Genomic DNA, 16,440 nt, shown 5'->3' with positions numbered 1-16,440 from the left:
TCAACTCATACTTTAAAGACATGTTCTCCATAAAATAAAAAAACTATAAATGCATACTTTTCTTTATTAATTATATGTGTATACATATATATATAATTTAAAAATATATATCATTTACTGATATATATATATATATATATATATATAAAATATACTGAAGTAAAAACAAGATCAGATAAACAATTAAATAGCACATAAACAAGTATATAACACATGAATACAGGCAGTCGTTAGAAGAGTTTTAGAGTGAAATGTTCTGTAGATATCTGTTAAATCTATTTGGTTCAAAACCTCTATTAATTTCACTGTGTCTCTGCTTAGTCTGTTTCAATGACATGACCTTTATTTAGTGAGAGTGACTGTTGAACTCTTCTACTATTGTTGTGTGAAGATCAATGTGCGTTTTGAGCTTTAGTAAAGTTTCTTTTATGAATGTTGTTGGCCTTGTATTTGGGGAATAGTGTTCTGAATTGGGACTTCCTTGTGGTGAATTTTTTCTTTCATGAATATGAAGTGTCCTTTCTTATTCCTCTTGATAGCTTTTGGTTGAAAGTCTATTTTATTGAATACTAGAATGGCAAGTACTGCTTGTTTCTTGGGACCAGTTTCTTGGAAGATATTTTTTCCAGCCTTTTACTCTGAGGTAATGTTTGTCTTTGTTATTTAGGTGCCTTGTATATGCAGAAAAACTCTGGACTCTGTTTACATATCCAGTCTGCCAGCCCGTATCTCTTTATAGGTGAGATGAGTCCATTAACATCGAGAGATGATAAGGCAGATGGTGGTTAGCTTCTGTCATTTTTTTTATTTATTTTTTGTAGATGGCATTATGTGCATGTGTTTCTCTCATTTTGACTTTGTTGTGAGTACCCTCTTTATGTTGGAGTTTTCCTTCTAGAGTACTCTGTATGGCTTGATTTGCAGATAGGTACTGTTTGAATTTGGTTTTGTCCAGGAATATTTTTGTTTCTTAACCTATATTGTTTGAGAGTTATGCTGGGTATAGTAACCTGGCTGGTATTTGTGTTCTTTTAGAGTTTGCATGACCTTTAACCAGGTTCTTCTGAATTTTAGTGTCTCTGTTGAGAAGTTCCATCTAATTCTTCTTGTTTTTTTTCTTAGTGAATCAATGAATTTATTAGAACGTCTTAAAAGCCCATAGCTAAGGTCTTACTCATAGACATTTGGAACAACTTCATAAAGCTGAGTTAATTAGACATAACCTCTAGCAACTTTTCCTGCTTATATACCTTTGAAGGTGAATGTGTTTGGATTTTGTAAATTTTATGAGCATTCTGAGTCTTTATTGTGTAGATGTACTTTACCACATTTTCTGTATCCACTCCTCTGTTGAAGGGCATCTGGATTCTTTCCAGCTTTTGGCTATTAGAAATAAGACTGCTATGAACAGTGTGGAGCATGTGTCTTTATTGTATGCTGGAGTATCTTTTGGGTATATGCTCAGGAGAGGTATAGCTGGGTCCTCAGGTAGTGGAGTGTCTCAATTTCTGAGGAACATACAGAGTGATTTCCAGAGTTGTACCAGTTTACAATCCCACCAAAAATGGAGGAGTTTTCCCCTTTCTGCTGTCACCTGAGGTTTTTATCCTAGCCATTCTGACTCATGTGAGGTGAAATGTCAGGGTTGTTTTGATTTGCATTTCCCAGATGGCTAAGCATGTTGAGCATTTCTTTAGGTACTTTTCATTCGATATTCATCAGCTGAAGATTCTTCGTTTAGATCTATACCCCAGTTTCTGATAGTGTTATTTGGCTCTCTGGAGTCAAATAACCTTTTGGAATTCTTTGGATATTTTGGATTTTAGCCCTATATCAAATGCAGTATTGGTAAAGGTATTTTCCAATCTGTTGGTTGCTGTTTTGTCTTAATGACAGTGCCCTTAGACATACAGAAGCTTTGCAGTTTTATGAGGTCCCATTTGTCAATTCTGGATCTTTGAATCTTAAGCCATTTGTGTTTTGTTGAGGAAATGTTCCACAGTACCCACATGATTGAGACTCCTCCCCACTTTTTCTTCTATTAGTTTGAGAGTATCTGGTTTGATGTGGAGGTCCTTGATCTACTTTGACTTAAGATTTGTACAGGGTGTTAAGAATAGATCTATTTGCATGCTTCTACATGCTGATCTCCAGTTGAAACAGCACCATTTGTTGAAAAAGCTATCTTTTTTCCATTGGATGGTTTTAGCTCCTTTGTCAAAGATCATGTGACCATAGGTATGTGGGTTCATTTCTGGGTCTTCAATTCTAGTCCGCTGATCTATCTGACTGTCCCTGTGTCAATATATACACACGTGTGTGTGTGTGTGTGTGTGTGTGTGTGTGTGTGTGTGTGTGTGCTAGAGATTGTATACAGCTGAAAGCAGTTTAGAAAACAATATATATTCCCTAACAGTTTCTCTTGCATTCTCTATGCTTCTTTTGATGTAGACCTGAAGGATGTGTTAAGTTGCCAATTTATTACATAAATTTTAAGCAAGTCTTAGAGCAGGTACACAAATAAAGTATAAATATTATTGAAAATATGCAAAATAAAAAATAACTAGGAATTATGATAATTATTATTTTATAGTGAAGCTTTATTTTAACTCAGGAATGGATACACAATGACACAAGGGATCATAAATTGTTATATGAAAGAGATAATACAAGTGGATTTGTGCTATAACTCCAGAAACTGCATGTGCTTTCTGGATCTTAAGACAAGAGTCAGGATGGATGATAGAGGGAAGGGACTGGATAAAAACCTGAAGGGGATTGCAGAAGGCAACACAGTAGAAGCCAAAATGCCTGATCTATTCAGGAAGGAATGAAGCAGAGCTGGTAAGTGGGTGGCAGAGAGGCAAAACCATTCAGAACTGGCATCGTATCAATGTCCTTTGGGTGAACCAGAGATTTCAGGTTAAAGTTCTGTAAAATGGTTGTCAAGAATAGAAACAACTGCATGCGGGCCAGGCCCTCTCCAACACAAGCTCGTTTTCCTAGAAAAAAGTCAAAGTAGATTACTAAATATCCCTAAATGTGCAATACACGATTCTTGTATCTGACCCATAAGATTATGAATGAATGGTGAGTCATTGTATTGGTAGTTAGCTGGGTGGCTAGGGGAAAGGACTAGATAAACAGTCAAAGATAGAACAAATTTGTTTTTCAACTAATATAATATAGAGAATTGCAAATACTTTTTAGCAAAGTGTAACAGTTCACATTTATAATCAAACTGTCTGGGATATTTAAGAAGTATTCTATGTTTACTATCAAAAATCAAACCCAAGGAAAGAAACTGCATATCAGAAGTCAGACCCTACAAAATAAGTTTAGACTCAAAATCCATAACTCTCAGCTTGAATGGAGGAAAACAAGGTTCCCAGTGATTTCCCAAGGTTTCACTGTGGAAAATCATGGCATAAATACAAAGTCTCCATCATCTCATAATAATCTTGAAGTTTCTGTTATTCGACTCACATAGAAAGGTTCTGATCTAATGCTTCCTCATTGATATGCAGTTTCTCCTTATAATTCTCCATTACCCATATTCTGAAACAACTAAGAAGTCAATTATTAAGATGGTGATATGTTTTGCAGTTGTAAAATTTAAGGTTTGAGCAAGAAATTTGCTATCTTCTCAAAAACCCAGAGATCTTGGAGACTTTTTCATTATCCTCTCCAGCAGACGTTTAAAAAGTAGTAGTCATTCATGCGAATACTGAGTGTACTTGAGGCTCCCTTGTGGGTTTCTATATTTTTGATACTTGATATTGGCTAACTGAGCATGGAGGTGAGTGACACAAGAAATATGAATTTAAATTATGATTCCCTCAATTCTGTAGTGAGATAGTAAATTGTAAATGAAGTTTGCCTTCTAGGATGACACTGAGACATGGATAAGTATGCTTTCAATTGTGTATAAATTGCAAGTCTCTCAGGAATTGGGAGCCACTGTGTAAGTCTCCACAGATCTTCATGTCACTGAAACCATAAAAATGAGTTTCTATTACCTGCTGAGAAAGGCAAAAAGTAGTCACTTTTCTTAAAGTTTCCATTCTCATCTAGAAAGTGGCCAGGGTCAAACATCTCTGGGTTGGGGAACTCCTTGCTGTCATGCAGCACTGATGTCAGTGATGTTAACACTTTTGTTCCCTAGAACAATACACAGAAGCATCAAGTTACAAAGAAATCATAGGGCTAAAGTTACCAGGAAAATAACATAATTCACATCTTTTGCTATATAGAAGGAGTTGAATACAAAGAATGGCAGTGACATTTTAATGCACAAAGTATTGGAGGAGGGGGTGGAAATTTATCTGAGGCCAGTCATACTGATGTGGCCAAAGTGCCTTCCAGTAACATTTCACATGAGTTCTTGAATGAAAATTTCTGAGTTTCTTCTCCCTTTCCTGTAGATTGGACTCTTGCTTCTCGTAGCACTCACTGTTCTAGCTCATCACATCTGACTCCATACACATCACATGAATCAGAGTCCAAAAGGAATAATATGTTGAGAGTTCCAAATTCATTAAGCACATTAGGAAGTGTATAGAAAGACAAATACTACATTTCCCCTTCATGTACTCTATTTATTCATCCATCTGTCTATATATTTATATCATATAAATGTAAATGCGGGGATATGTGCCAGAGTAGAGGTGTGCTATCATATATATATATATATATATATATATATATATATATATATATATATATATAATTTATAGATCTTTAGTAATGTGCAGATGCAAATTCTCAGATATACATATATATGTGTGTGTTTGTGTGTGTGTGTGTGTGTGTGTGTGTGTGTGTGTGTGTGATTGTAAAGCAGGATGAGGGATATGTGGGAAAAGTAAGGGAAGAAATAGAAGGAGTTGGAGAAGAAGAAAATAAAATAAAACAAAATAAGACACAGTGTAAGTCTTAATAGCCATAACCTGATGGAAGCTAAATCATAAAACTTCTGAAGATTCACAGAAATTTTGGGAACTTGTACTGAAAAATTCTCTTTAACTAAAGCACAAAGTAACCTCATATCATTGCAAATGTTCTAAGAATGTTCTGTTCACAGGTCTCACAAGCCTGTCACATGTGTTTGAATTCAGCTTAAATAAATATATTTAATATTTAAAATCCCGAAAGAATACATTGTTAAGTTGTGTGAAAATTAAGTCCAAGTCTCAGTAAGCATGGAACATATTATATTCATAGTCATTTGTTTACACACTGCCTGTGATTACTTCTCTGCTACTCATGACAGAGCTTCTGAAGAAGAAGCATAATCCTAATGGTCAAGAAAGCCTGAAATCTACTATGCTTATTATGGCAAAGATGAATGGTTCTTCTTTATTCTATTAGTTCTACTAAGAGCAGTGGCTTGAGTTTTATCAAACAAATCAATTACCTCATTTTTCAGCTGTGAAGCGATGCTTATTTCTAAACCAGGTAAATTTGAAAAAGAAAATAATGGAATATTCTACTCCACTGGAGTACAGAGACCAATCATGTCATGAGCCAACAGCAGTATAAAGGGTGGGAAATTTAACTGATGCAGCACTAGCCTCAAGCTAGGCATTAAATTCAAGAAATCTATCATGACACAAGTCATTCCTATCTTGTTTTTCATTCTATTTACCATTTAGATGGGTCTAAGGTCATACAACATAAACAAGTTTTGAAAATTAGCAATAGATCTCAACTATAATAAGTGAAAACAATATCTCAAAAATATCATTTGGCTAAAGAGAGCAAACTGGTATCCTAACACTTATACCAAGCCTGGCATTACACAGCAAGGCCCATTACCACCTGGCAAAGTTAGTTCCATCAGCACCACATGATGTGAGTAGTGGGAACTCTACCTGTATCATTTTGGCTCAACTCCCTAAAAATATGAAATTGCCCAAGAGATAGCATTGAACTCTTTCTGAATGGAGTTATCATTATAAAACTTTGGCATTTTTCATCTGTAATACCATATCCTCAATCAGAATTTTTTCAGTGTCTTGAAATTAACATTAAGTAACTACAAAAAATTAAATATATAAAAACAGAACCACATCAGGGAACATTTTTCAACTTAGTTTTAAGCAGCCATCTCAGTTTTAGTATCAAAATTCTAACAAGTTTAAGGAAGCAAAAATAAGAACAGAGATTTCTTATGATAGAAGCCATAGGCAACGTAAAGCAGAAAATATCCAATGTACATCCATGTTTCTACAATATACAGTCAATAGTTTAAAAGAAAAGTAAACAAGGCATAGAATCATTAAAATGTTGCTGCGAAAAATTTTGGAAATAATGTAGAGACTTTGGATAGAAATATCATTCCAAAGTATAGATAAGTATTCTTGGTCATACTCATACATAATTTGTTCCAAAATAAAGTGTCCTTTATATCTTTAAACAGAACAGACTTAAAAAATGTTCATCTGATCAACATGACTGTGTATTTCTAAAACATCAAATTTGATATGGAGATGTTAAAATTATGATTTTTCAGCCTAATGAGAAATGATACAAGTCATGCCTAAGGGAACCAGGTCTGCACATCAATTTGTCACAACGAAGAGAAACTAATAACGCAGGATACAAAAAGTACATACAAAAGAATTAGCTCACATAACACTTTAAATTCCACATACATTTACATGCATATAAATATAAGTAAACATTTACATTGGGATAAATTTAAATTCAACAGAGTGAATAAATAATTAAGCAGATAGAAAGAATGTCAGAGGCACTTAGAGAAATGATAACAGAAGTATATTTACCATTCATGAAAACTCTAAGTAGATATGAATGGGCTGCTCTATGACAAAGAAACAAGGCATAGAGAAAATTAACATCCCCAATACATAAATGAATGGCATTGATAAATTAAAGTATTCAGCATTTCATTTTGTTTTCAAACTTGGAGATTTATTTCTCACAGTCATAAAAATTTCAGAAAAGACTTTTGGAAAATTGACAAAATAGTGAAACATTCACAGAGAAATACCTAATCTTTGCAAAACAGTATGTGGAAGGCTAAGCAAATGTGGCGGTGTCAATACAAAATATATCTGTGGCTGCAGTAGAGCTGCCCTTTGGATCATGAAGGCAGGCACAGATATATCAGAGGACTGGTACCACACTATGAAACTAGAAGCATCAAGAACTTGGAGGCTCAACAAAGAAAGGAGCTTACCTTCGGGATGAGGTAGTTCCTGAATTTAATGTCACAGGTCACTGCATGGGGCAGGTTGGTCGGGACAAAGTTAATGAATCTCTGTACCTCATGAATCATGGCATCTGTGTAGGGCATGTGTTTTCTATCCTGCATGCAGGGGCTGCGATGTCTGCCAATCACACGGTCAATCTCTTCCTGGACTTTAGCTGGTTGGTCATAGTAAAAAGCAGGAAAATGTGGGGAAAGTGACAGGTTTGTCATAATTTCAGGACATACAGAGTTCAATATAAGTATGCCAAAAGAAATATTTAGACAAAACAGCATATACTCATTATTTTGGAGTCATGAGAACAAAGAAAGTATAAGTAATTAAAATATCAAATAAAGCAGTATAATTAGTCAACATATTTTAGTCCTTGGTTAAAGTTATTAGTGTTAGGTTTTAAACCCAAAATTCATTCCAGACCTGTGCTATTTCCCTTTTGCCCCTGTGCTAGTATCAGAGGCTCTGCTCTGGATCCAAACAAACTCAACCCACACACAACCTGCAACTTCAATCACCAGGTATTCTGACACATCCACAATCACAGATGAGACTCCCAAACCCCAGCCCAATACCTGGTGGAACCAGATCCATGGACCCTGCATTGCAGATATCCTGCCCAGTGAGAGACCTGCATTCCTTGAGGTTTACACCTGTACCTGGAGTATAGCCTCTGCTCTGGATCCCAATCCACGTGGACCACACCCCAGTAAGCTCAAACCCCAGGGATTCTGACTCATTCAGTCTCACAGAATCACAAGCTCAGAGGCTCACTGGAAGAACAGGCCAGGGACAGATAGGCCAGTTAACACCAGAGATAAGTAGATGGCAAGAGGCAAGCTTAAGAACATAAGCAACAGAAACCAATATTGCTCACAGCATGAAAACCCATTTCTCCCATTACAGAAAGCCCTGGATACCACAATACATCTATTAAGCAAGATTCAGATCTAAATTCTCATCGCATAGAGATGATAGAGGCCTTGAAGGACATAAATAACTCCATTAAAAGAAATACAGATAAACAAGTAGAAACCCATGAAGAGAGAACACAAAAAAAAAACCCTTAAAGAAATAGAGGAAAAGCCAATCAAACAAGTGACAGAATTGAACACAACCATCCAGGATCTGAAAATGTAAATAGAAACATTAAAGACAACACAAAGGGAGACAGCCCTGGAGATGGAAAACATAGGAAAGGGTGGGAGTTACAGATGCAAGCATCACCAGCAGGATACAAGAGATAGAGGAGATAATTTCAGGTACAGAAGATACCATAGAAGATATCAACACACAGTCAAGGAAAATACAAAGGGTAAAAAGCTCCTAACCTTAAACATTCAAAAAATGCAGATGCTTCAGTCATTCCTAAAATGGGGAACAAAAATATTCACAGGAGTAAATATGGAGACAAAGTTTGGAGCAAAGACTGAAGGAAAGACCATTTAGAAAGTGCCCAACAGGAATCCAGCCCATATACATACAGCTACAAAACCCAGACAATATTGCTGATTTCAAGAAGTGCATGCTGGTGGTAGCCTGATATAGCTGTCTTCTGAAAGGCTCTGCCATAACCTAACAAATGCAGAGGAGGATGCTTACAGACAACTATTGAACTGAGAAAGGGGTCCCAGTTGGGGGAGTTGGAGAAAGGATTGAAGGAGCTGAAGAGGTTTGCAGCCCCATAAGAACAACAATGCCAACCAACCAGAGTTCCCAGGGATTAAACAACCATCCAAAGAGTACACATGGACAGATGCATGATTCCAGCTGCATAATTAGCAGAGGATGGCCTTGTTGGGCACCACTGGGAGGAAAAGCCCTTGGTCCTGCCAAGGCTCGACCCTCCAGTGTAGGGGAATATCAGAATGGGGAGATGGGAAGGGGTTGGTTGATGGGTGGGAGAACATCTTCATAGAAGAAGGGAGAAAAGGATGGAATAGGGGGTTTCTGGCCAGGAAACTGGGGAAGGGGATAACATTTGAAATGCAAATAAAAATTATCCATTAAAAAAAACTCAGGGCGGATGCTGGTAGAGAAATAGGAACATTCCTCCATTCATACCAATACTATCCAAACTACTCCCTAAAATAGAAAAACAGAGCACTACAAAATTCCTTCTATGAAGCCACAATTATGTTTATACCTAAACCACAAAATCACCCAACAAAGAAAAAGAACTACAGACCAATTTCTGTTATGAATGTTGAGACAAGAATACTCAAGAAAATTCTTCAAACCGAATCCAAGAACACATCAAAATGATCATCCATCAGGATCAAGTAGGCTTCATCCTAGGGATGCAGGGATGATATGATGTACAGAAATGCACCAACTTAATCCACTCTATAAGGAAACTCAAAGATAAAAACCACATGATCTTTTCATTAGATGCTATGAAACATTTGACAAAATTCAACACCCCTTCATGATGCAAGTCCTGTAAAGACCAGATTTTCAAGGCCCATACCTAAATATAGTAAAACCAGTATAAAGCAAACCAGTACATAACATCAGACAAAATGGAGAGAAACATGAAACAATCCCATTAAAACCAGGAACGAGACAAGACTGCACACTCTCCCTACTTATTCAACATTCGAAGTCCTAGCCAGAGCAATCAGACAATGAAAGGAGGTCAAAGGGATACATATTGGAAAGGAAGAAGTAAAAATATAACTATTTGCAGATGATATGATAGTAAACTTAAGAGAACTCAAAAGTTCCAACAGAGAACTACTAAGCCTGAAAAACGACTTCAGCAAAGTGGTTGGGTATAAATTTAACTCAAAAAAATCAGTAGCCTTCTTCTACTCAAAGGATAAACAGGCTGAGAAAGAAATTAAGGAAATGACAAAGTTCACAAGAGTTGCAAATAATATAAAATACCTCGGTGTGACTTTAAGCAAGTAAGGGAAAGATTTGTATGACAAGAACTTCAAGTCTGTGAAGAAAGAAATTGAATATCTCAGAAGATGGAAAGATCTCCCATGCTCATGGATTTGCAGAATTAATAGAGTAAAAATAGCCATTTTACCAAAAGAGTCAATGCAATCCCCATCAAAATTCAAACCCAATTCTTCACAGAGATAGAAATAGCAATTTGCAAATTCATTTGGAATAACAAAAACCCAGGATAGTGAAAACTATGCTCAACAATAAAAGAACTTCTGGGAGAATCACCACCTCTGACTGCAAGCAGTATTACAGAGCAATAGTGATAAAACCTGTATGGTATTAGTATAGAAACAGGCAGGTAGATCTGCGGAATAGAATTGAAGAAAAGATTTTTTTCAGCAAATGGTGCTGGCTGAACTGGAGGTCAGCATGTAGAAGAATGCAAATCAATCCATTCTTATGGCCCTTACAAAACTTAAGTTCAAGTGGATCAAGGACCTCCATGTCAAACAAGATACACTGAAATTTATAGAAGAAAAAGTGAGGAAGAGTTTTGAATACATGGGCACTGGGGAAAATTTCCTGGAAAAAAAACCACCATGCTCTACGGTGAAGAATTGACAATGCGACCTCATAATACTGCAAAGCTTCTGTAAGGAAAAACACACTGTCATAAGGACAAAACAGCAAACAACAAATTGGGAAATTACCTTTACCAATCCTATATTCAGTAGAGGGCTAATATCTAAAATATACAAAGAATTCAAGAAGATAGAATCCTGACAGCCAAATAACCCCAGGAAAAATGGGGCACAGAGCTAAACAAAACATTCTCTCCTGAGGAATAGCAAGTGCCTGAGAAGTACCTAAAGAAATGCAAAACATCCTTAATCATCAGGGAAATGCAAATCAAAACAACCTAAGATTCCACCTCATACCAGTCAGAATGGCTATGATAAAAACTCAGGTGACAGCAGATTCTGGCGAGGATGTGGAGAAAGAGGAACACTCCTCCATTGTTGGTGGGATTACAAAACTTAAGTTTGAGTGGATCAAGGAACTCCATGTCAAACAAGATACACTGAAATTTATAGAAGAAAAAGTGAGGAAGAACACTTTGGATATCAGACTGGAAGGCCCTCAGAAAATTAGACATTGCATTACCTGAGGACCCACCTATACTTCTCTTGGGCATATACCCAAATGATGATCCAGCATACAACAAAGATGTATGCTCCACTATGTTCATGGCAGCCTTATTTATAATAGCCAGAAGCTGGAAAGAACCCAGATGCCTTTCACTGGAGGACTGGTTTCAAAAAATATGGTACATCTACACAATGGCCTACTACTCAGCTGTAAAAAAAAATGACTTCATGAAATTCATAGGAAAATAGAACGAACTAGAAAATATCATCATGAATGAAGTTACTCAATCACAGAAAAAACAAATGGTATGCAGTTATTGATAAGTGGATATTCGCCAAGAAGCTCGAATTACTAAAGATGCAGTCCAGGGACCACATGAAGCTCAAGAAGAGGGATGACCAAAATGAAGATAGTTCGTTCACTCCTTCTTAAAAAGGGGAACAAAAATATTCATAGTAGGGGGTACAGAATCAAAGTTTAGAGCAGAGACTGAAGGAATGGACATTCAGAGCCTGCCCCACATGTGGCCCATATATATACAGCCACCAAAACTAGATGAGATTGATGAAGCTAAGAAGTGCATGTTGACGGGAACCAGATATAGATTTCTCCTGAGAGACACATCAAGGGCATGTCAAATGCTAGCAGCAAACTACTGAACTGAAAACAGAACCCCCGTTGGAGAAATTAGAGAAAGGATTGAAAAAACTGAAGTGGCTTGCAGCCCCATAAGAATTTAATGAATATGAAGGTACAACATACCCAAACTTATGGGACACAATGAAAGCTGTGCTAAGAGGAAAACTCATAGCGCTGAGTGCCTGCAGAAAGAAACAGGAAAGAACATATGTCATCAGCTTGACAGCACACCTAAAGCTCTAGAACAAAAAGAAACAAATACACCCAGGAGGAATAGAAGGCAGGAAATAATCAAACACAGAGCCAAAATCAACCAAGTGGAAACAAAAAGGACCATAGAAAGAATCAACAGAACCAAAAGTTGGTTCTTTGAGAAAATCAACGAGATAGATAAACCCTTAGCCAGACTAACGAGAGGACACAGAGAGTGTGTCCAAATTAACAAAATCAGAAAAGAAAAGGGATACATAACTACAGATTCAGAGGAAATTCAAAAAATCATCAGATCTTACTATAAAAGCCTATATTCAACAAAACTTGAAAATCTGGGGGAAATGGACAATTTCCTAGACAGATTCCAGGTACTGAAGTTAAATCAGGAACAGATAAACCAGTTAAACAACTCCATAACTCCTAAGGAAATAGAAGCAGTCATTAAAGGTCTCCCAATCAAAAAGAGTCCAGGTCCAGACGGGTTTCATGCAGAATTCTATCAGACCTTCATAGAAGACCTCATACCAATATTATCCAAACTATTCCACAAAATTGAAACACATGGAGCACTACCGAATTCCTTCTATGAAGCCACAATTACTCTTATACCTAAACCACACAAAGACTCAACAAAGAAAGAGAACTTCAGACAAAATTCCCTTATGATATCGACATAAAAATACTCAATAAAATTCTGGAAACTGAATCCAAGAGAACATCAAAACAATCATCCACCATGATCAAGTAGGCTTCATCCCAGGCATGCAGGGATGGTTTAATATACGGAAAACCATCAACGTGATCCATTATATAAAGAAACTGAAAGAACAGAACCACATGATCATTTCATTAGATGCTGAGAAAGCATTTGACAAAATTCACCACCCCTTCATGATAAAAGTCCTGGAAAGAATAGGAATTCAAGGCCCATACCTAAACATAGTAAAAGCCATATACAGCAAACCAGTTGCTAACATTAAACTAAATGGAGAGAAACTTGAAGCAATCCCACTAAAATCAGGGACTAGACAAGGCTGCCCACTCTCTCCCTACTTATTCAATATAGTTCTTGAAGTTCTAGCCAGAGCAATCAGACAACAAAAGGAGATCAAAGGGATACAGATCGGAAAAGAAGAGGTCAAAATATCACTATTTGCAGATGACATGATAGTATATTTAAGTGATCCCAAAAGTTCCACCAGAGAACTACTAAAGCTGATAAACAACTTCAGCAAAGTGGCTGGGTATAAAATTAACTCAAATAAATCAGTTGCCTTCCTCTATACAAAAGAGAAACAAGCCGAGAAAGAAATTAGGGAAACGACACCCTTCATAATAGACCCAAATAATATAAAGTACCTCGGTGTGACTTTAACCAAGCAAGTAAAAGATCTGTACAATAAGAACTTCAAGACACTGAGGAAAGAAATTGAAGAAGACCTCAGAAGATGGAAAGATCTCCCATGCTCATGGATTGGCAGGATTAATATAGTAAAAATGGCCATTTTACCAAAAGCAATCTACAGATTCAATGCAATCCCCATCAAAATACCAATCCAATTCTTCAAAGAGTTAGACAGAACAATTTGCAAATTCATCTGGAATAACAAAAAACCCAGGATAGCTAAAGCTATCCTCAACAATAAAAGGACTTCAGGGGGAATCACTATCCCTGAACTCAAGCAGTATTACAGAGCAATAGTGATAAAAACTGCATGGTATTGGTACAGAGACAGACAGATAGACCAATGGAATAGAATTGAAGACCCAGAAATGAACCCACACACCTATGGTCACTTGATTTTTGACAAAGGAGCCAAAACCATCCAATGGAAAAAAGATAGCATTTTCAGAAAATGGTGCTGGTTCAACTGGAGGGCAACATGTAGAAGAATGCAGATCGATCCATGCTTATCACCCTGTACAAAGCTTAAGTCCAAGTGGATCAAGGACCTCCACATCAAACCAGACACACTCAAACTAATAGAAGAAAAACTAGGGAAGCATCTGGAACACATGGGCACTGGAAAAAATTTCCTGAACAAAACACCAATGGCTTATGCTCTAAGATCAAGAATCAACAAATGGGATCTCATAAAACTGCAAAGCTTCTGTAAGGCAAAGGACACTGTGGTTAGGACAAAACGGCAACCAACAGATTGGGAAAAGATCTTTACCAATCCTACAACAGATAGAGGCCTTATATCCAAAATATACAAAGAACTCAAGAAGTTAGACCGCAGGGAATCAAATAACCCTATTAAAAAATGGGGTTCAGAGCTAAACAAAGAATTCACAGCTGAGGAATGCCGAATGGCTGAGAAACACCTAAAGAAATGTTCAACATCTTTAGTCATAAGGGAAATGCAAATCAAAACAACCCTGAGATTTCACCTCACACCAGTGCGATTGCCTAAGATCAAAAACTCAGGTGACAGCAGATGCTGGCGAGGATGTGGAGAAAGAGGAACACTCCTCCATTGTTGGTGGGATTGCAGACTGGTAAAACCATTCTGGAAATCAGTCTGGAGGTTCCTCAGAAAATTGGACATTGAACTGCCTGAGGATCCAGCTATACCTCTCTTGGGCATATACCCAAAAGATGCCTCAACATATAAAAGAGACACGTGCTCCACTATGTTCATCGCAGCCTTATTTATAATAGCCAGAAAATGGAAAGAACCCAGATGCCCTTCAACAGAGGAATGGATACAGAAAATGTGGTACATCTACACAATGGAATATTACTCAGCTATCAAAAACAACGAGTTTATGAAATTCGTAGGCAAATGGTTGGAACTGGAAAATATCATCCTGAGTGAGCTAACCCAATCACAGAAAGACATACATGGTATGCACTCATTGATAAATGGCTATTAGCCCAAATGCTTGAATTACCCTAGATCCCTAGAACAAACGAAACTCAAGACGGATGATCAAAATGTGAATGCTTCACTCCTTCTTTAAATGAGGAAAAAGAATACCCTTGGCAGGGAAGGGAGAGGCAAAGATTAAAACAGAGACTGAAGGAACACCCATTCAGAGCCTGCCCCACATGTGGCCCATACATATACAGCCACCCAATTAGACAAGATGGATGAAGCAAAGAAGTGCAGACCGACAGGAGCCGGATGTAGATCGCTCCTGAGAGACACAGCCAGAATACAGCAAATATAGAGGCGAATGCCAGCAGCAAACCACTGAACTGAGAATAGGTCCCCTATTGAAGGAATCAGAGAAAGAACTGGAAGAGCTTGAAGGGGCTCGAGACCCCAAAAGTACAACAATGCCAAGCAACCAGAGCTTCCAGGGACTAAGCCACTACCTAAAGACTATACATGGACTGACCCTGGACTCTGACTCCATAGGTAGCAATGAATATCCTAGTAAGAGCACCAGTGGAAGGGGAAACCCTGGGTCCTGCTAAGAGTGAATCCCCAGTGAACTAGTCTATGGGGGGAGGGCGGCAATGGGGGGAGGGTTGGGAGGGGAACACCCATAAGGAAGGGGAGGGGGGAGGGGGATGTTTGCCCGGAAACCGGGAAAGGGAATAACACTCGAAATGTATATAAGAAATACTCAAGTTAATAAAAAAATAAATAAATAAAATGTATTATAAATAAAAAAAAATTCTGGAAACTGAATCCAAGAGAACATTAAAACAATCATCCACCATGATCAAGTAGGCTTCATCCTAGGCATGCAGGGATGGTTTAATATAGGGAAAACCATCAACGTGATCCATTATATAAACAAACTGAAAGAACAAAACCACATGATCATTTCATTAGATGCTGAGAAAGCATTTGACAAAATTCAACACCCCTTCATGATAAAAGTCCTGGAAAGAATAGGAATTAAAGGCCCATACCTAAACAGTAAAAGCCATATTCAGCAAACCAGTTGCTAACGTTAAACTAAATGGAGAGAAACTTGAAGCAATCCCACTAAAATCAGGGACTAGACAAGGCTGCCCATTCTCTCCCTACTTAATCAATATAGTTCTTGAAGTTCTAGCCAGAGCAATCAGACAACAAAAGTAGATCAAGGGGATACAGATCGGAAAAGAAGAGGTCAAAATATCACTATTTGCAGATGATATGATAGTATATTTAAGTGATCCCAAAAGTTCTACCAGAGAACTACTAAAGCTGATAAACAACTTCAGCAAAGTGGCTGGGTATAAAATTAACCCAAATAAATCAGTAGCTTTCTTCTACACAAAAGAGAAACAAGCCGAGAAAGAAATTAGGGAAATGACACCCTTCATAATATACCCAAATAATATAAAGTACCTTGGTGTGACATTAAC

The 16,440-nt window shown here is 37.3% G+C and overlaps 1 protein-coding gene across 2 annotated transcripts in view; it reads right to left on the bottom strand.

Moving 5' to 3' along the window:
- LOC120098584 (cytochrome P450 2C7-like) overlaps positions 1–16,440 on the bottom strand; it is a 266,275-nt gene that overhangs the window by 200,644 nt on the left and 49,191 nt on the right. Inside the window, exons 7-9 of one of the 2 annotated variants that reach the window (XM_039098189.2) lie at positions 7,205–7,392; positions 4,020–4,161; positions 2,580–3,002 (exon numbers count right to left, since the gene is read on the bottom strand). The exons of the other annotated variant lie outside the window; for it this stretch is intronic. Coding sequence (XP_038954117.2) covers positions 2,821–3,002; positions 4,020–4,161; positions 7,205–7,392 — 512 coding nt within the window. The 3' untranslated portion in view covers positions 2,580–2,820. Of the gene's footprint in view, positions 1–2,579; positions 3,003–4,019; positions 4,162–7,204; positions 7,393–16,440 lie in introns of those variants that run through there. 2 annotated transcript variants of the gene reach the window in all.

This window comes from Rattus norvegicus, chromosome 1 (assembly GCF_036323735.1).
Source record: "Rattus norvegicus strain BN/NHsdMcwi chromosome 1, GRCr8, whole genome shotgun sequence".
NCBI lineage: Eukaryota > Metazoa > Chordata > Mammalia > Rodentia > Muridae > Rattus > Rattus norvegicus.
Note: the sequence above shows the minus strand (reverse complement) of the source record. Positions and strands in the feature narration are given on the sequence as shown.